The sequence below is a fragment of the Coregonus lavaretus genome, assembly GCF_964263955.1.
Source record: "Coregonus lavaretus genome assembly, chromosome: 20".
Classification (NCBI taxonomy): domain Eukaryota; kingdom Metazoa; phylum Chordata; class Actinopteri; order Salmoniformes; family Salmonidae; genus Coregonus; species Coregonus lavaretus.
In genome coordinates, this window is record NC_140007.1 from 38,372,051 (window position 1) to 38,393,893 (window position 21,843).

General features: G+C 45.9%; 2 protein-coding genes across 2 annotated transcripts; one reads left to right on the forward strand and one right to left on the reverse strand.

Annotated features, from left to right (window-relative positions):
- Positions 1-8,708: 8,708 nt before the first annotated feature.
- LOC311147875 (small ribosomal subunit protein eS26) lies at positions 8,709-10,625 on the forward strand (the record flags this gene model as incomplete). The annotated part of the gene is made up of 4 exons (XM_084184703.1): positions 8,709-8,795; positions 9,465-9,642; positions 10,006-10,136; positions 10,522-10,625. The coding sequence occupies 4 exons, from the start codon at positions 8,709-8,711 to the stop codon at positions 10,558-10,560; spliced, it is 435 nt and encodes a 144-aa protein (XP_084040829.1). The 3' UTR covers positions 10,561-10,625.
- Positions 10,626-12,763: 2,138 nt separating this feature from the next.
- Positions 12,764-21,843, reverse strand: LOC311147860 (zinc finger protein Eos-like; the record flags this gene model as incomplete). Its single annotated transcript, XM_084184678.1, has 7 exons — positions 12,764-13,704; positions 13,829-13,972; positions 14,173-14,331; positions 18,548-18,715; positions 19,002-19,301; positions 21,171-21,281; positions 21,804-21,843. The coding sequence occupies 7 exons, from the start codon at positions 21,841-21,843 to the stop codon at positions 12,764-12,766; spliced, it is 1,863 nt and encodes a 620-aa protein (XP_084040804.1).

Consider the following 21,843-nt stretch of genomic DNA (forward strand, 5'->3'; position numbering starts at 1 on the left):
TGTGTGTGTGTGTGTGTGTGTGTGTGTGTGTGTGTGTGTGTGTGTGTGTGTGTGTGTGTGTGTGTGTATGTGTGTGTGTGTGTGTGTGTGTGTGTGTGTGTGTGTGTGTGTGTGTGTATGTGTGTGTGTGTGTATGTGTGTGTGTGTGTGTGTGTGTGTGTGTTGTAATAATTCACGGTGCATTATCAACCCCCCACATATACAGACCATGACCCCTTGAATGTCTCTATTGGCTTGATGGGACAGGCTGCTCCCTCCCAGTTGGCAGGTTAGGATCACATTCAGACTAAATCATCTTCTAAACCACAGGACTGCAGCACAGATAGAGTCCTCAATGACAACACAGCCATGCTTGCTGAACAGACGACATACAGCTTGCCTTGATGCTTGCTGTTCATAGGGAGGAATAGGGGCCACCTTGGTATTGTTTGGTGTAAAGAGAGGAGTGATGAAGCAATGATGAGAGGGTTCCCGACATTGTAATAACAAGGTAAATATCTAAACGAAACATGAAATATTGTATTGTAATTGGAACTATCAAAAGGCATGTTTCTATACATTTATCTAATATGATCATTTACAGAGGTCTTAGTGGTGGAAAACAGTGACTATGTCTCCAACAGTAAAACTATACATTCTAGAGATTCTCTGGTATGCCATCAATCTTCTGTAACGGAAGGGGATTGCATGTGCGTTAGTTTGCATTGCTCACAGACATCTGAAAGAAATGTTAACGACTAGCAACTTTGTTAAATCTGAGCACTGAGTGGGTGGAGTATATATGAAAAAATAGTGTTCTCTACCTGTCTACAGTATCTGCCTGTGGGTCTGGCTACCTGTCTACCTGGCTATCTGTCTACCTACAGTGAGGGAAAAAAGTATTTGATCCCCTGCTGATTTTGTACGTTTGTGCCCACTGACAAAGAAATGATCCGTCTATAATTTTAAATGGTAGGTTTATTTGAACAGTGAGAGACAGAATAACAACAAAAAAATCCAGAAAAACGCATGTCAAAAATGGTATACATTGACTAGCATTTTAATGAGGGAAATAAGTATTTGACCCCCTCTCAATCAGAAAGATTTCTGGCTCCCAGGTGTCTTTTATACAGGTAACGAGCTGAGATTAGGAGCACACTCTTAAAGGGAGTGCTCCTAATCTCTGGACAGGTGTATAAAAGACACCTGTCCACAGAAGCAATCAATCAATCAGATTCCAAAGATCTCACCTTGTGGAGTTGCAATGATCATGAGAACGGTGAGGAATCAGCCCAGAACTACACGGGAGGATCTTGTCAATGATCTCAAGGCAGCTGGGACCATAGTCACCAAGAAAACAATTGGTAACACACTACGCCGTGAAGGACTGAAATCCTGCAGCGCCCGCAAGGTCCCCCTGCTCAAGAAAGCACATATACAGGGCCGTCTGATATTTGCCAATGAACATCTGAATGATTCAGAGGAGAACTGGGTGAAAGTGTTGTGGTCAGATGAGACCAAAATCGAGCTCTTTGGCATCAACTCAACTCGCCGTGTTTGGAGGAGGAGGAATGCTGCCTATGACCCAAAAACACCATCCCCACCGTCAAACATGGAGGTGGAAACATTATGCTTTGGGGGTGTTTTTCTGTTTTTCTGCTAAGGGGACAGGACAACTTCACAGCATCAAAGGGACGATGGACGGGGCCATGTACTGTCAAATCTTGGGTGAGAACCTCCTTCCCTAAGCCAGGGCATTGAAAATGGGTCGTGAATGGGTATTCCAGCATGACAATGACCCAAAACACATGGCCAAGGCAACAAAGGAGTGGCTCAAGAAGAAGCACATTAAGGTCCTGGAGTGGCCTAGCCAGTCTCCAGACCTTAATCCCATAGAAAATCTGTGGAGGGAGCTGAACGTTCGAGTTGTCAAACGTCAGCCTCGAAACCTTAATGACTTGGAGAAGATCTGCAAAGAGGAGTGGGACAAAATCCCTCCTGAGATGTGTGCAAACCTGGTGGCCAACTACAAGAAACATCTGACCTCTGTGATTGCCAACAAGGGTTTTGCCACCAAGTACTAAATCATGTTTTGCAGAGGGGTCAAATACTTATTTCCCTCATTAAAATGCAAATCAATTTATAACATTTTTGACATGCGTTTTTCTGGATTTTTTTATTGTTATTCTGTCTCTCACTGTTCAAATAAACCTACCATTAAAATTATAGACTGATCATGTCTTTGTCAGTGGGCAAACGTACAAAATCAGCAGGGGATCAAATAATTTTTTCCCTCACTGTATCTACCTCTCTACCTAACTACAGTATCTACCTTTGGGTCTGTGTCTGTTTACCTGTCTACCTGTCTATATGTCTATCTGTCTCTCTGTCTACCTACAACATACATTATCTCATCAAAAGGGATCACACAAAGGCTGGGAACATTCTAATATCAGATATCAGTGGGCCATTGTCTAAATGCAACCCACTACAGAATGTTGAGACAAAGAGGGAAAGTGGTGTGTTTTTGGTTTTAATTGCTGACCGGCAGTGTTTTACAGCAACAATAGTGGGCGAGGGCTCAACTCTGACACACCAGCACAGGAATGTTTATTTGCTGCAGTTTAGGAGCAATGGTGGCTTACAGGAAATCTGACACATTCCTGTGTCACTCTCTCTATCAGACACACACACACACACACACACACACAAACACACACACACACACACACACACACGCACATAGACACACACACACACACAATCACACACACACACACACACACACTCACACACACACACACACACACACACACACACACACACACACACACACACCACACACACACACACACACACACATAGACACAAACACACACACACACACACACAAACACACATAGACACACACTCACACACACACACACAGACACACACACACACACACACACACACAACCACCAGACTCTTCTTGCTCCTCTTCACGTTCACTAACACACACCTAAACACCTAAACACCTAATAAACGTTGCATCTCAAACATTAGTTCCGGAGCGACCCACTAGGTGTCATCCTCCGACAACCTTAGGCACCTCCTCACTCACAGTCTGGACTAATCATTATCCTATTGGTGTCACCTGTGTCTACCTGTTCACCTGTGTATTTATGCCCTCACTTCCCTGTGTTCTCGATGCCAAACAGTACTAATCAGTGTCTGATCACGAGACGTATGTACAGGTACTTGAGAAGTGTTCTCCCTGTTTCATTGTTGTTTTTAGTCATAGTTAGTATTTCGTATGTTTGCTGTCAGCCTGTTTTTGGAGACCAATTTGCTCCTCCTTTATTTTATCGTGACAAGTCCGTTATTTTGAATCCTGGTTTTGGGACCACCAGTAAAGATCCTTGTTTCACCATCTCTGCCTACTGCCTACTGTCTATCCTGCACCGCACCTGGGGCACACCTCACACCAACCCACACAGAAAACAGAGCCAATATGGACCCAGCAGAGGCAGTACAGTATCGTAGCACATTAGCAACGCAGGAGCTATGCAGATCACAAGAATCTCCGCAGCTGACGATTGCCGTGCAGAGCCGGGTGGACACCCGACCAGCCATCGGAGTGGAAGCCGCAGCAGCGGCGTCTCCAGTCTCGCCTCCGAAATCGCGGGAACCCCGCCTACCACCTCCGGAGAGGTATGACGGACGTCCAGAGGGCTGCAGGGAATTCCTCACCCAGTGTTCCCTGGTATTCAGCCTACAACCCTACTCCTTCCCGATGGAGCAGGGCCAGGTGGCCTACATTATCAGTCTGTTGACGGGTCGGGCCCTTTCCTGGGCTACTGCGGAGTGGGATAGCCAAATTCCAGCATGCTCCGACTCCTACCAATTCACCCGGGAGCTACGCAAGGTGTTCGACACCTCTCGGGTGATGTCAGGGCACGAGGCCGGGAGGTGGCTCACGGCCTGTCGGCAGGGTGACCGTGCGGTAGCGGACTACTCTGTGGACCCGGGCTCGAGAGGCAGGATGGGAGGAGGCCACCCTGGTCGTCCTTTACGCACAGGGGCTATCAGAGGGGATGAAGGACGAACTCTCATTCAGGGAGCTGCCTGAGCGACTAGACGGCCTCGTCAACCTCTCGGTGCAGGTAGACAATCAGTGTCGTGAGAGGGTGAACGAGAGAGGGATGACGTAAGGCATGCTTGTCCAGAATGGAGAAGCAGAGACGTCTGTGCCAGGAACGTTGCCTGTACTGTGGCCAAATACGTTACCACTGCGACTCATGCCCAGAGAAGATGGGAAACGGGAGGGCTCGCTAATATCTGGAGGGGTGCTAGTGAGCCGGAACCAAAACCCCATCCCCAGAGACTCCCAGACTTTTCTCCCCGTCATGGTTCAGTGTGCCCGCACTGCACGTCGGGCGCATGCACTGGTGGATTCGGGGGCAGCGGGAAACCTGATAGATGCGGGGCTGGCCCAAGGGTGGAGCGTTCCGTTACTCTCCCTCTCCGTGCCGGTTCCGGTCATGGGACTGGACGGCCGGCCTTTGGGGTCGGGCTTCATCACTCAGCGCACTGTCCCCGTGCGTGTCCGGGTGGCAGGGGGGCTATGGGAGGATATCCAGTTTTTCATTCTGGACTCTCCAGAGTGTCCCTTCGTCCTAAGGCACCCCTTGCTGGAGGCTCCACCTCCATCCTGTTCCGGTCTCCACCGACCACTCATCAGCCCAAACCACCATCCCAGACCACCTACCAGTCCTCACCTCTTCCCCAGGTCCTGCACTCCGAACCGGCTACCGCCCTAGCGGTGGTTGCCACTGGGAGGACGGCGGCTACAGACTCCGTCACCAGCCCAGACCTGGCAGGCAATCCCCGGGAGTATTGAGATCTGGGGGAGGTGTTTAATAAAAGGCGTGCCAAGGGCCTACCTCCTCACAGGCCATATGACTGAGCTATCGATCTCCTGCCATGCGCCATGGCCACACAAGGGCGATTGCTTTCCTTGTCCCGGCCGGAGAGGCTGGCCATGAGAGAGTAAATCGACGAGGCACTCGTCGAGGGTCACATCCGTCCCTCTACCTCAGCCGCGGGCTTCTTCTTTGTGGGGAAAAAGGACGGTGGGCAGCGGCCGTGCATTGATTACCAGGTGCTCAACGACATCACGGTTAAGAACTGTTACCCACTACCCCTGATGACGATGGCATTCGAGTCGTTGCAGGGAGCCTGGGTCTTCACCAAGCTGGACATACGAAATGCCTACAACCTGGTGAGGATTCGGGAGGGGGACTCACCCCTGCGCGTTTTTCTCCCATCGGCTGTCCCCGGCGGAGCGGAATTACGACGTGGGGAACCGTGAGCTGCTAGTGGTCAAGCTCGACCTGGGGGAGTGGAGGCATTGGCTAGAGGGGACCGCCCATCCATTCGTCGTATGGACTGACCATAAGAACTTAGCCTACATTCAGGGGGCCAAGAGGCTCAAATAGCGCCAGGCCAGGTGGGCATTGTTCTTCACCAGGTTCCGGTTCACGATCTCATACCGTCCGGGGTCGAAGAACACCAAGCCTGACGCGCTCTCTTCCGTTAGTTCGACCCTGTGTACCTGGTGGAGAGGGACAACCCCATTGTCCCCAACGCCCTGATTGCTGCCCCAGTTTCATGGGGAATCGATAGGCTGGTCAGAGCGGCGCTACGGCGGGAGCCCGATCCGGGCAGAGGTCCATCAGGGAGGATGTACGTACCCAAGGCTGTGCGCTGGCGACTGCTTCAGTGGGCGCACGCGTCCGACATCACCAGCCATCCGGGGGGCGCCAGGATGTTGGAGTTCCTGCACAGGACATTCAGGTGGCCATCAGCTGGATTTCATTTCCGCCCTAGCCCCCTCTGATGGATACACAGTCATCCTGGTCGTTGTGGACCGGTTTTCGAAGGCTGCCCACTTCATTCCCCTTCTCAAACTCCCGTCTAAGTTGGTGGTGCAGCATGTTTTCCGGGTCCATGGACTTCCCCAAGATGTGGTGTTGGATCGGGGTCCTAAGTTCGCCTCTAGGTTCTGGAAGGCGTTCTCCGCCTGCCTCAGCGCCTCCATCAGCTTGTCTTCCGGCTTCCATCCCCAGTCGAACGGGCAGACGGAGCGCGTCAACCAGGATCTGGAGGGGGTGTTGAGGTGCTACACCTCCAGCAACCCAGCTACGTGGAGTCAGTGACCGGCGTGGGCGGATTATGCCCACAACACCCTTCTCTGCTTGTCCACCGGCCTGTCCCCCTTCCAGTGCCAATACGGGTACCAACCCCCCCTATTCCCCGAGCAAGAGGAGGAGGAGGAGGCGGTGGTCCCGTCGGTCCAGGCACACATCTGTCGCTGTCACCGCACCTGGAGGCAGGTACGGGCGGCGCTTATGCGGGCCTCGGTCAGGTCTCAACATCAGGCCAACCGCAGGCGTCTCCCGGCCCTGTTTTTTCAGGAGGTGGTCGCAGTTCCGGAGCGATCCACTAGGTGTCATCCTCTGACAACCTGTGTTCCCTTGCTCTGTTTTCTCTGCTAGTTTCTCGATGCTAAACAGTACTAATCAGTGTCTGATCGCGAGACGTATGTACAGGTACTTCAGAAGTGTTCTCCCTGTTTCATTGTTGTTTTCAGTCATAGTTAGTATTTCGTATGTTTGCTGTCAGCCTGTTTTTGGAGACCAATGTGCTCCTCCTTTATTTTATTGTGGTTATAGTCCGTTATTTTGTATCCTGGTTTTGGGACCACCAGTAAAGATCCTTGTTTCACCATCTCTGCCTACTGTCTACTGTCTATCCTGCACTGCACCTGGGTCACACCTCACACCAACCCTTACAGTTTCCCCTAGGTGGCAAGTGGTGGCAAGGGTAGCGGGGGGTGGTGTTCTATGAGTGGTTGTGAATTTGATGGCAAGCAACGTTTTTATCAGTTAGACAAAGTTCTCTGGTGCCATTCGTTCTTTCCCTCCCAGCATCTGGCAGCCGGCCCCTGTAAAGAAGACATTTCTTTTGGCACTGAGTTTTTAACGGCAGTGACACATGGAACAGCCTACCACAGGAGCCACACATTATCCATTCTGCATGCTGAGAACTGCTGCTAGCGGGCCCTCCCCGATACACACACATACACACACACACAGAAGGAATGTGTACACACACACACTCACAAACACTGTCTCTGGTGGCCCTAGCCTTTTCTCACTGCTCTGCTCACCCAACTCTGTAATCGCTTCCAGAGGCAGAATTGTCCTGACTTAGCCTGGCTGACAATAAAATGGCACCTTATTCTCTATTTAGTGCACTACTTTTTACCAGGGCTCTGGTCGAAAGTAGTGCAATATGTAGGGAATAGGGTGCAATTTCAGACGAAACCTATGGCTTGCACCCTCCAAATCTGTCCTCTTTCTTTCACCAACTTTATCAGGACGACAGTCAAGTTGCTTTTATATTATTGATGACAGCCAATTGAGCCCAGTAATAGTGTGATATGTCATGATGGCAATGGCCTGCCTAGTCCTAGGCCTAAGTAGTCCCTGCCTTATGTATAGTGTGAGTCTTTCTCTAATTTAAATAATTTAAAAAAGTGTTAAAAACAGTATAAAAGTGTAGCCAATGACTTAATACATGCCATCATCAGTAAATGCGATTCCTTATAAAACGCTATTCCCCCCCTTTGCTAGCGCTGCCAGCAAAAGACAAATGTGCAGACAGAATATAGACAAAGGGATTTAGAGTCCCTAGAAGTGTCTTTGCCTTAATGCAAAACGAGTTAGAACATCACTAGACACACAACACATGAAATGAGCACACAAGCAAGCCAGAATGGTTCCTAATATCATCCATACGCACAAAAAGCTTATTTATCTCAAACTTTGTGCATAAATTTGTATTTCATCCCTGTTAGTGAGCATTTTAGCCTTTTTCAAGATAATCTATCCACCTGACAGGCCACTCTAAAATGTGCAGTTTTGTCACACAATACAATGCCACAGATGTCTCAAGTTTTGGGGGAGCGTGCAATTTGCATGCTGACTGCAGGAATGTTGCCAGAGCTGTTGCCAGAAAATTGAATGTTAATTTCTCTACCAACGTCGTTTTAGAGAATTTGGCAGTATGTCCAACCGGCCTCACAATCGCAGACCACGTGTTTGGCGTTGTGTGGGCAAGCTGTTTGCGGATGTCAATGTTTTGAACAGAGTGCCCCGTGGTGGCGGTGGGGTTATGGTATGGGCAGGCATAAGCTACGGACCACAAACACAATTGCATTTTATCGATGTAAATTTGAATGCACAGAGATACCGTGACGAGAACCCGAGGCCCTTTGTCGTGCCATTCATCGGCCGCCATCACCTCATGATAATGAGGTGATCTGTACAAAATTCCTGGAAGCTGAAAATGTCCCAGTTCTTCCATAGTCTGCATACTCACCAGACATGTCACCCATTGAGCATGTTTGGGATGCTCTGGATCAAAGTGTACGACTGCGTATTCCAGTTCCCGCGAATAACCATTCAACTTCGCACAGCCATTGAAGAGGAGTGGGACAACATTCCACAGGCCACAACTAACAGCCTGATCAACTCTATGCAAAGGAGATATGTCTCGCTGCATGAGGCAAATGGCGGTCACACCAGATACTGACTGGTTTTCTGATCCATGCCCCTACCTTATTTATTGGTCAATGGTGACATCTAGTGGACGTCCACACAAAATTGACATTGGATTTGCACATGCGCATTGCTCTCCTGTCAGACGGAAGACATGAATTCTCCTCCCTCTTCCGGCTCGTTCTCTTTCCAGCCTTCCATGCCACGATGGTAAGCGCTTCTCTGATTCTTCTACAGGCCCAGCCTGTTGAAATGAAATAAACACGCGAAAATACACCACTGGATTGGTCGTTGATGTGAAAAAAAAAAGTTATATGTAATACATTTTTCAGACGTAGTGTTTAAAATGGGTTTCTAGCTGGGAATGACGTCAAAAATGGTTAGCTAGTTAGCCGCCTCAACAGGCACGCGCTTTATGTGTGTGGCTGCTAGCTTACAGTGGGGTTCGTCTATAGAAATGAATTGCTATAAATTGTCAACCAGGCGATCAGCGCCAAACTGCATATTGGAGCAGAATAATAATCGTTTTTTTGTCCACACAGCTGGTTGGATAACTAGTAAACGTTAGATCAACAGCAAGAAGAGGTTTTAACGTCGGTTAGTTAGATAGTAGTTTAGCTAGGAAACTAGCTAAGTTAACGCAGTCATGTTTCAAAGGCGCAAACATTCTTGGTGTTTTCGTTATCAGAATAATGCGGCACAGATGAATAGGGGAAATCGATTATATAAATACATCTGCGTTGAATTTGTATTATCTGATCTGTTCAGAAACGTTGTGGATTGTGTGCCAGGTCACTAGACTAGTCTAGTAAGTTAGTCTTCTTGCTGGCTGTCACATTGGTTTTATAGTGTTAAATCTAACTGATATCTTCTCCCCAGACTAAGAAGAGAAGGAACAACGGTCGTGCCAAGAAGGGCCGTGGACATGTCCAGCCCATCCGCTGCACCAACTGTGCCCGGTGTGTACCCAAGGACAAGGCCATCAAGAAGTTTGTCATCAGGAACATTGTTGAGGCTGCTGCCGTGAGGGACATCACAGAGGCCAGTGTGTTCGACGGTAAGTAGCTGCTGAATGTCATCAAACACACATCAAAAAATATTGAAGGTATCCAGTATAAGGATGGTGGAATGTCAGTCTCTTCAGATTCTGAAGTCAGGTTTTTTGGAGATATTTCTTCGTTCTTTTTTTTCTTTTTTTATATATACATCTGTCGCTTTGGGAAGATTATACTGGATGAAATGTGAAAGTATCATGAGCTCTTATGCATAAAAAGGCCTTTTTCCCCTGTACACGTTATGGCTGGATTGAATGACTCGGTGACCTAGACTACAATGGCTTAATGGCAACTGTAGTATCAATATTGTGGCCTAACTGTGAGGTGCTATTGATCTAACTCTGACTTTATTGTCTCCCTTCCAGCCTACGTGCTTCCCAAGCTGTATGTGAAGCTCCACTACTGTGTGAGCTGTGCCATCCACAGCAAGGTGGTGAGGAATCGCTCCACCGAGGCCAGGAAGGACCGCACACCACCACCCCGCTTCAGGCCCAGTGTAAGTTATAGGACTCTTTACTTAGCTATGCCTTTTAACTCCTAGTGAAGTTAAGGATCTCAATAATGCATCTCCCTTTACTCAAAACTACTGTAAGTACTGGGTTCGATGCGATTGCAGAGATTCTGGAAGGGCGTGTTGGGTGGGCTTTCATTGCAAAACCATGTAGTCTAAGAATGTCAAGTTAATTTGACCTTGGCTAGTCAATTGGCAAAATAAACTTATTGATTACAAACCTGAATGCATGATCTGAATCTATTTCAATGAACCTAGTCTGAATCCTGAAGCTCCTTTAAGGACAGGAAGTTAAGATGGTAGACAAAGTGAAAGTAGATCAAAAGCATGTTCTGAATATTTGACTAAATACTGTTTTTCTCTCTTCTAGGGTGGTGCCCCAAGACCACCTCCAAAGCCCATGGGTTAATGTCATGGACCATCCTAGGGATCACTATCATTTTTATGTAAACAAATAAAAGTGATTTAACTGTACATCAGAAGTGTTACATTTGTATACCACCTTGGTAGAAGAGCCATATCAATATCTGCTATGTATTGAATGTCACGTTAATGAAAACAAAATGTCCAATCAGAACATTCTACATTTATTTTTATTGGACATGCGTTACTTGAATAGAGTTAGGTTGCACACCATAAAAGCACTTGATACCAAAAGTAACTTATTTCAAAGAATGAGGCAGTTTCGTGTCTCTGTTATCTTGAGGTAAATTGTTACATTTCTTCTCACAAAATATTTCTAAAACATTGCAATTAAATTAAAGCCTAATTAAGACAGGAACAACTATCCTTGAGGTTACTTCACGGTTAATCCAGAATTCATTTGTCATCACATGATTTTTACATTGTAATCATTTAGCAGAGACTTATCCAGTGACTTACAAGCGCAATTAGGGTTAAGTGCCTTGCTCAAGGGCACATCGGCAGATGTTACTGGCCCAACGCGCTTAACCGCTAGGCTACTGGAAAGGATAAATAAGAATCTGATAAGCACATTTACTCACTCACACGTCATAGAATGATCCAATGTACATCAAGTGCATTCATAGTACAATAGATATTAAGATATTCATCTGTTCACAGGAGGATGCAAACACACTAAACATTTCACATAAAAATACTGAATTTGGTGTCAAACATTGTTCACTAGTCCCCACACTGCGACGGCAAACAAATACATTTAGAGGTTTTCGGTTGCTTTAAAATCACAGGAGGTAACCTTTTCTGGACTAATGGGTTGCTTGTGCTGTGGCTGGACAAGATTTGGGATATAGCTGAAGCTGACCACATCTACCAAGGCTATGCTAAATGCACTACAACATACAGATAATCACATAACTATACAAAAGTGATAAACTTCATTAAAAATAGTATTTGATAGGCTGAAATATTTTAAGTACTTCTTACTGTCCAGTCTCCATTTGTGAAACGAGTCTACCCATCAAGACAAATAGGCCTGGTTTCCTGGACTATTCAGTGCAAAATTACACAATTCTGTGGAAGTTTCACATTTGAGTCACCTCTGTAAATTAGGATGGAGATGACAATCTTAGTCACACAATGGTTAGGGCCCTGTGTTAAGGTTAATCATGTCACATGACCTGGATTTTAACCTTTATTTTAAGCCTTTTCCAGAAATTTGAATTAGACAGTTCGATGAAAATGCTTTAAATAAAGGTAATGTGACATGATTAACCAAAACACAAGGCCCTAACAATGTTCAATGCAGCACCAATTTTAAGTGGAGAGGGACAGACCAATTAGAGTAGCCGGTTCTGTAGATGGCCCGTCTCATTAATAAAACCTTATAAAACACTGTTCATCTGGTGTGAAGAGCATTCTCCTTATACAAAGTCATACTTTTTAAAAAGCATTACATTGTAATTTATCAGTGCAATCTCAGGAGAAAAAAAAAGAATACCCTCCAAAGCTAAAAGTAATTTTCACATCACGCTATTATCATATTCAAGCAAATAATCTAGAAGTGCAATCCTCCATTAGAGGTAGCGGCCTTGTCTACCTGACCACCTCAGTCAAGCCCTATCCATCAATGGACATGGGTCAACAGTCTGATCTGCACCAGTATTATAAGGCCCCTATTAACTTTCTTCTTAATCTCCATCGTTAAAATCTGGAAGGATCCACATCACCAAGGCAGGATATTTCATACTCATCATAATGTCCTTTACACATGATCACGTACTCTGTTATTACATTAACGGTTGTAAACAATATGCCTTCTCTCAGTCACAGCAAGATCATCCAGGGTTACTTCTATGTAACAGTTAAGGCAATGGGTGTCTATCTGTGTGTAATCTGGTGCAGAACAAACAGCCCATGTCACCTCAAAGAAGCAGACACCCCTGCCCCTGCCCCTCCCTCGCCACACCCACCCCCTTCACCCCCAGCTGGTCTCAATTTGCTCCCACTCCCTTCTCCTTGGCCCTAACCGTTTGATGTGTGTAGATCTGTAATGTGGAAGCAATACAGTGAAATATCCACCAGTACACTGATTATACCTATCCAGACCCTTCAGATTTGTGTAAACATTGAAGGGGAAGGGCTAAGGGGTAGGGCAGTTGGGACCGGCTCTCCTCCCTTCACTCACGTCCTCAGCCCACCAGGTGCTCCCCGCGGATGATGTGCGAGGTGAACTGGTAGCAGTCCCGGCTGCGGTGGCCACAAACGTTGCACTGGAAGGGCTGGTGGAATCCGTGGCAGCCCATGTGGATGGTGAACATCACGTGGTCCAGGAAGAACATGCGACAGTGCTCACAGCGGAATGACTGCACCGCTCGCCCCGCCCTGTCCACCACCTGTACCTGTATAGAAGCCTCCCTGGAGATGGGTGGTGACCCTGAACCAGGGCTCCCCGATCCCTTCACAGTGGTGGGGATGGTGGTGACGGTGTACCCTCTCTCCCTCTCTATGTCTGGGTCTTGGGCGTGTCTGGGATTTGGGTTTGGACGGCGGGGCGGGGCTGGGGCTACGTACTGTAGGTGAGGGAGGAAGTGGTGGTTGTTGGAGTTGCTGGTTGGAGCTGTAACACCGGCGCTCTGCTGCCCCTCTGCTGTGCTCTCCGGGTTGGACTGGTCTTTGAAATCATGGCAGCCATTGCTGGGGCCGTTGCTGGGGTTGTAGCCTTTGCTGACCGTGGGGCTGTGACCTGAGGGTATGTCCTTGTGTCCCTCGCCTGCTTCCCGCCCAGCGAGCTCCACAGACCTGGCCACTACCCCACCTCCATGCCCACCTACAGCTCCATTGACCTGGAGACCCAGAGGAGTCAGGTGGCTGTAAACAGAGCTGATGACTGGGCTGGGGTCAGACAGGGACTGGCAAGCAGGGTAGGGCAGGGGCAGGGCCAGCTGAGGGGGCTCAGACCCAGGGTCCTCATCACCTCCACACCTGCGGAGATACCTGCCCCCCATCCCCACTAACCCTCCCTCAAGGTGAGAGTTGGGTGCAGAGTGCAGGTCCACATCCTTATCCTTTTCAGGTCTAGGGGACAGTTCAGAAGTTATATCAGGCTCGTTGAGCCTCATGTGCTTTACTCCTGTAAATAAAAGTGCACATCAGTGTTGACAACCTCAGATTCATAAGACTATCATCATGTTACAGCACTGTTGGGTTTCAATACCTTCAGGAACATGGAAATATATAGGCAGGAAAAAACTCACCCAAAAACTTCTGTGGAGTGGACCTCTTGCGTTTGGTGATGCTGTTAGCCAGTCTATCTATAAAGGACAGTTTCTCAGTGGACAGCTGGAGGACAGCCTCTGGCTCAGGCACCGGCTCTATGCCTGGGGACAAAGCACAACAGACTCTGTTCAAATACACATTGACATCATAACGCAAAAACAGATCTGTGTCTTCTGGTTCACAGTGTCTAGGCCAGTGAGCTCAGATTGAACTAATACAACATGAAGGAGCAAAGTGCATTTCTGCAAGCTTGTGTGGATGATGACAGAGTCAATGTGTGTTACCTGGTACATTTTACATTAAGAGTCTGTGTGTATGTTACCCTGTGCAGTGTGGTCAGTGCTGAGTGCTGGCTGATGGTCCTGTAGACTCTTTAGGTAGTTGTGGCAGCGTTCAATGTGGTCCTCCAGGGTGCTCTGTTGCTTGTAGCTACGACCACAGTCACTGCACATGTAAGGTTTACCCACTGTCGGAGAGGACACTGCAGCACAGAAACACAGCAATTCATGGGTCAATCAATGGGTCACGCATGCTTCTCTTTTGGTCTGTTTGAGTAAAATGAGGTCTACAAAATATGACCAGACTACTGATATTGTGTCCTAGGGAAGTTAGTTATTTCAAGTAATAAATAAATAAAAAGATACATGTAGTTGTGCATAATTCAAGTTTTATTAAATCCTTTAATACTAGTTCATGACCTAGTCGTTAGCCTACCCATATGGAAAAGAATCATGAAAATCCTAAAAGAATCTTGTATGGCAGAAGTAGATTATTTGCACAAAAATCTAGTAAGAATCAGGTAAGATACAAATACATGGTTTGTATGTATCTTCTATGTAAATCTGGAAATGGTGTATGTTTGGCCTTGTATGACAAATACAATAGAATATATATGAAAGTGGCCACTTTCCTACATGGATATTATATGACATACACTACCAGTCAAAAGTTTGGACAAACCTACTCATTCAAGGGTTTTTCTTTATTTTTACTATTCTTTACATTGTAGAAGTATAGTGGAGACATCAAAACTATGAAATAACACATATGGAATCATGTAGTAACCAAAAAAGTGTTAAACAAATCAAAATATATTTTATATTTGAGATTCTTCAAATAGCCACCCTTTGTCTTGATGACAGCTTTGCACACTCTTCAAATCAAATTTTATTTGCCACATGCGCCAAATACAACAGGTGTAGAGGTTACAGTGAAATGCTTACTTACAAGCCCTTAACCAACAATGCATTTTTTAAAGATAAAAAAAGTGTTAAGTAAAAAAAAGAAAAGCAAATAACTAAAGAGCAGCAGTAAAATAAAATAACAGTAGGGAGGCTATATACAGGGGGGTACCGGTGCAGAGTCAATGTGCGGGGGCACCGGCTAGTCGAGGTAATTGAGGTAATATGTACATGTGGGTAGAGTTAAAGTGACTATGCATAAATAATAAACAGAGTAGCAGCAGCGTAAAAGAGGGGGGGGGGGGCAGTGCAAATAGTCCGGGTGGCAATGATTAGCTGTTCAGGAGTCTTATGGCTTGGGGGTAGAAGCTGTTGAGAAGCCTTTTGGACCTAGACTTGGTGCTCCGGTACCGCTTGCCGTGTGGTAGCAGAGAGAACAGTCTATGACTAGGGTGGCTGGAGTCTTTGACAATTTCCTCTGACACCGCCTGGTATAGAGGTCCTGGATGGCAGGAGGCTTTGTCGTGCCCTCTTCACGACTGTCTTGGTGTGTTTGGACCTATGATAGTTCATTGGTGATGTGGACACCAAGGAACTTGAAGCTCTCAACCTGTTCCACTACAGCCCCGTCGATGAGAATGGGGGGCGTGCTCAGTCCTCTTTTTTTTCCTGTAGTCCACAATCATCTCCTTTGTATTGATCACGTTGAGGGAGAGGTTGTTATCCTGGCACCACACGGCCAGGTCTCTGACCTCCTCCATATAGGCTGTCTCATCGTTGTCGGTGATCAGGCCTAGACACATTTCAACATCAACTGTTCAGAGGAGACTGTGTGAATCACGCCTTCATGGTCGAATTGCAAAGAAACCACTACTAAAGGACACCAATAAGAAGAAGAGACTTGCTTGGGCAAAGAAACATGAGCAATGGACATTAGACCAGTGGAAATTTGTCCTTTGGTCTGGAATCCAAATAGGAGATTTTTGGTTCCAATCGCTGTGTCTTTGTGAGACACGATGTGGGTGAATGGATGATCTCCGCATGTGTAGTTCCCACCGTAAAGCATGGAGGAGGAGGTGTTATGGTGTGGGGGTGCTTTGCTGGTGACACTGTCTGTGATTTATTTAGAATTCAAGGCACACTTAACCAGCATGGCTACCACAGCATTCTGCAGCGATACGCCATCCCATCTGGTTTGGGCTTAGTGGGACTATCATTTGTTTTTCAACAGGACAATGATCCAACACACCTCCAGGCTGTGTAAGGGCTATTTTACCAAGAAGGAGAGTGATGGAGTGCTGCAACAGATGACCTGGCCTCCACAATCCCCCGACCTCAACCCAATTGAGATGGTTTGGGATGAGTCGGACCGCAGAGTGAAGGAAAAGCAGCCAACAAGTGCTCAGCATGTGGGAACTCTTTCAAGACTGTTCAAATATCATTCCAGGTGAAGCTGGTTGAGAGAATGCCAAGAGTGTGCAAAGCTGTCATTAAGGCAAAGGGTGGCTAAAATATATTTAGATTAGTTTAACACTTTTTTGCTTACTACATGATTCCATATGTGTCATTTCATAGTTTTGATGTCTTCACTATTATTCTACAATGTAGAAAATAGTAAAAATAAAGAAAAACCCTTGAATGAGTAGGTTTGTCCAAACTTTTGACTGGTACTGTATATGAGACAGAACAGCCTCAATTCAAATGGGGCATGGACTCTACAAGGTGTTGACTCCAATGCTTGCCACAGTTGTGTGAAGTTGGCTGGATGTCCTTTGGGTGGTGGACCATTCTTGATACACACAGGAAACTGTTGAGCGTGGAAAAACCCAGCAGCATTGCAGTTCTTGACACAAACTGGTGCGCCTGGCAACTACTACCATACCCCGTTCAAAGGGACTTAAATATTTTGTCTTGCCCATTCACCCTCTGAATGGCACACATACACAATCCACGTCTCAATTGTCTCAAGGCTTAAAAATCCTTCTTTAACCTGTCTCCTCCCCTTCATCTACACTGATTGAAGTGGATTTAACAAGTGACATCAATAAGGGATCATAGCTCTCACCTGGATTCACGTGGTCAGTCTATGTCATGGAAAGAGCAGGTGTTCTTAATGTTTTGTATACTCAGAGTGCATTTTCATTTTCAGGTATGAATTTCCATGGTTAAGGCTGGGCAGCACCACCTACTGGACAGTTGATTTATCTACAGCTATGCCTTTGTCTCCTATCCAGGGCTTTAACCAAGCTCAGCCCTGCTTAACTTTGATATTTGTCACTGACTATTACCAATGTTCTATCGTGAGAATGATTATTGAGAGAGCCATTCCAAAGGGTAGGTTTAACAGAGCAAATGAAATATAACTTTACTTTTTAAGTCATATCATCCATTTTGCTATTTATACCTATATTTCCCTCCCCCTTCACCACCTCCTCCTTTTCCTGCTCCTCCCTCCACCCCTTCCTGCTCCTTCTCTACCTCCACCTCCTCCTTTACCCCCTCCTCCACCTCCTCCTTTACCCCCTCCTTAGAAACCTTAGCTTACATGTCTGGCGTATGTGTTTTATATTTCTGTCTAAAGGTTACCCACCCATATAAGTCAGATATTACAACAATCTTCTATTAATGTTGTATGTGTATTTGTTGCCAAGTTCCAAGTAGAACATAATCATCTTGTTAGATTCTTCTATATCTTTTCCATATGGGACAAAATGGTCTCTCGTATGTTTTTTAAATATAATACATGGAACATTTTTGTTATGTCTAAATGTTACCCACCCATATAAGTAAGATATTACAAGAATATTCTCAGTGTATTTGCTGCCGTATGTATTAGTGACATGTTCCAGGTAGAACATATAGGAATCTTGTTAAATGTATATATATATTTTCCATATGGGTATGGACTCCCCCTTCTCCGTGAATTCCAGAAATTGTTCTCTGTTCCACACCTTTGACGTTTTAAAACACCCAAATCGCCACCGCAATGTTCCACCTTTACCGAGCAGTCAGAGACACGTCATTTCGCCGAAATCTGAGGTTTGAAAGTTTGCTTTTCTTCGAAACTGAACTTATTTATTCAGAAAAGCAGACCCACCAGGCTCTGCCTCTCTCTATCAACACCTGTTGAATGCATGTCTTCATTAAATTGAAAAACACCAACAGGACATCCTGTTTTGAATACTTAAATGTCATATTTTGCACGTGTGGTAAAGTACATTCCTGTAAAGACAATAGGTATTTATCTATTTCCTCTGAGCCCCACTCTAGAGAGCTGAATGTACTTTTTTGCAAGAAATAGATGATTTTCTTGTTCTAAATCCAATTGGACCCCCAAAAAATATTGAATTGAAGACACTGTGAAAACAGATGAGTCGCTATTACAGTACATTGTAATTACACAACACAATGGGACTGAGGCTGGTAGCGGCTCTATTCCCCATCTGTTCCCACTGAGCCCAAATGGTCTTACCAGTTTCCTGGCTTGACATTAGAAAGCAGGCTACTGTGTCTTACCAGTGTGTGTGCGGATGTGTCCAGAGAGTGCGTCCCGGCGGCGGCAGGCGTAGTTACAGAAGGGACATTTAAAGGGTTTCTCTCCAGAGTGCAGCTTTATGTGGCGCAGCATGTTCCCCTTCTGGGTGAAGGAGGCTCCACACTGGGTACACTGGAACGGACGCTCACCTGACAACAACATGGACAGTCTTTTTTTTTTTCAAACCCCCCCCCCAAAAATCCTACTATCACCTTGGAACAAAGCAGTGGAGCTATATTCAGTCAAAATGAATGGACCATATAGACACCGCGTAAAGAAAAGTAAAAGGCTTCATGTTTATGAGGAACACAAAGACCTCCTATCAGGGTTGGGGTCAATACAGTTTTCAGTTCAGGAAACTCTGAATAGAAACTTGCCCGTTGTGTTCTAGGGAGATTTTTCAACCTACTCTGCTGTCTGTTTATCTGGCCTCACCTGTGTGGCTGCGCTTGTGCACCATCAGTACATTGGGCCCGATACAGTTCATTCCACACACGTCACATTGGAGCTTCCCATTGGGCAGTCGGATGGGACCGGGGGACGCAGGCTGAGGACTGGCCAGCTCCCTGTAACCACTTCCTCGAACCACCCTTCCTCCCAGCTCTCCACTCCCGTCTTCTATTGTGTTCCCTCGCTCATCCCTCCATCCTTCATCTCTCTCTCCTTTTCTCCTCTCTGGCTGTTGAGCACCAACAGGCTCATCATCACTGTCAAGTTCTACCTTAATAGAGTTCACTGGGCAGATTGGAGACAGGGGAGAGACACTTTGTTCAAAACCTTCATCGTCATAACTTAGCGTATGGGAAGGTATAGGGAAAGGGATGGGAAATGTTTTTTTTTTATTGCACTTAAGTACATCTATATAAATTGAAATACCAAAATGTATCATATGGAAAGAATTCCTCAAGTGAGATACAGTGGGGGAAAAAAGTATTTAGTCAGCCACCAATTGTGCAAGTTCTCCCACTTAAAAAGATGAGAGAGGCCTGTAATTTTCATCATAGGTACACGTCAACTATGACAGACAAAATGAGAAAAAAGAAAAAAAAGATTTTATTTGCAAATTATGGTGGAAAATAAGTATTTGGTCAATAACAAAAGTTTCTCAATACTTTGTTATATACCCTTTGTTGGCAATGACACAGGTCAAACGTTTTCTGTAAGTCTTCACAAGGTTTTCACACACTGTTGCTGGTATTTTGGCCCATTCCTCCATGCAGATCTCCTCTAGAGCAGTGATGTTTTGGGGCTGTCGCTGGGCAACACAGACTTTCAACTCCTTCCAAAGATTTTCTATGGGGTTGAGATCTGGAGACTGGCTAGGCCACTCCAGGACCTTGAAATGCTTCTTACGAAGCCACTCCTTCGTTGCCCGGGCGGTGTGTTTGGGATCATTGTCATGCTGAAAGACCCAGCCACGTTTCATCTTCAATGCCCTTGCTGATGGAAGGAGGCTTTCACTCAAAATCTCACGATACATGGCCCCATTCATTCTTTCCTTTACACGGATCAGTCGTCCTGGTCCCTTTGCAGAAAAACAGCCCCGAAGCATGATGTTTCCACCCCCATACTTCACAGTAGATATGGTGTTCTTTGGATGCAACTCAGCATTCTTTGTCCTCCAAACATGACGAGTTGAGTTTTTACCAAAAAGTTATATTTTGGTTTCATCTGACCATATGACATTCTCCCAATCCTCTTCTGGATCATCCAAATGCACTCTAGCAAACTTCAGACGGGCCTGGACATGTACTGGCTTAAGCAGGGGGACACGTCTGGCACTGCAGGATTTGAGTCCCTGGCGGCGTAGTGTGTTACTGATGGTAGGCTTTGTTACTTTGGTCCCAGCTCTCTGCAGGTCATTCACTAGGTCCCCCCGTGTGGTTCTGGGATTTTTGCTCACCGTTCTTGTGATCATTTTGACCCCACGGGGTGAGATCTTGCGTGGAGCCCCAGATCGAGGGAGATTATCAGTGGTCTTTTATGTCTTCCATTTCCTAATAATTGCTCCCACAGTTGATTTCTTCAAACCAAGCTGCTTACCTATTGCAGATTCAGTCTTCCCAGCCTGGTGCAGGTCTACAATTTTGTTTCTGGTGTCCTTTGACAGCTCTTTGGTCTTGGCCATAGTGGAGTTTGGAGTGTGACTGTTTGAGGTTGTGGACAGGTGTCTTTTATACTGATAACAAGTTCAAACAGGTGCCATTAATACAGGTAACGAGTGGAGGACAGAGGAGCCTCTTAAAGAAGAAGTTACAGGTCTGTGAGAGCCAGAAATCTTGCTTGTTTGTAGGTGACCAAATACTTATTTTCCACCATAATTTGCAAATAAATTCATTAGAAATCCTACAATGTGATTTTCTGGATTTTTTTTCCTCAATTTGTCTGTCATAGTTGACGTGTACCTATGATGAAAATTACAGGCCTCTCTCATCTTTTTAAGTGGGAGAACTTGCACAATTGGTGGCTGACTAAATACTTTTTTCCCCCACTGTAACTGCTGGTGTTCTTTATAACTTTCAGTCACATGTGATATATTATACAGTACATTCAATAGGTTATATACTGTAGATCACAGATAAGAGACATAAAAAGATGACTGACCACTGAGAGATCGGTTGAGAGAGGGCTGTTGACTGTTTGGTGTTCTCACTGTCGGAACCCTCAGACCTCCACAGAAATCACCACGCTCCGTCGCTGTCTCTCCTCCACTGGCTGTGTACACAATGTAATGTTGGGACTTTTTATGCTATTTTATGTCATTATACTGGATACCATTGGATGCACACTGCCTGCCCTACAGGACATCAACAACACCAGGTGTCGCAGGAAGGCCAAGAAGACCATCAGCGACCCCAGCCACCCGAGCCATGGCCTGTTCTCCCCGCTTCCATCACTCAGACGCGGGCAGTACAGAAGCATCATGGAAAAAACTTTAAGACTGGCCAATAGCTTCTACCCCCAGACCATCAGGCTGCTGAATAGCCACCACTAGTCAGCTACCTGCTCCCCCTGACCCCATCATTGCCACAGTTGTTAATATGTATATATTTTTATTTTTATTATTATCTATTTTTATTATATTTGTATTGTTTTATTTCACTTTGTCCTGCATTGTTGTAGCTCAGAGCTCAATAATTTAACTGTACCCTGTAATTACATCTACATGTGACTATTAAACTCTCTAACCTAATCTAATCTATCCAGCCTTTAAAATACTTTTTGTTTCCTGCTTACCTGACATATATGAATGTCCATTGCAGTCATCAGCATTCAT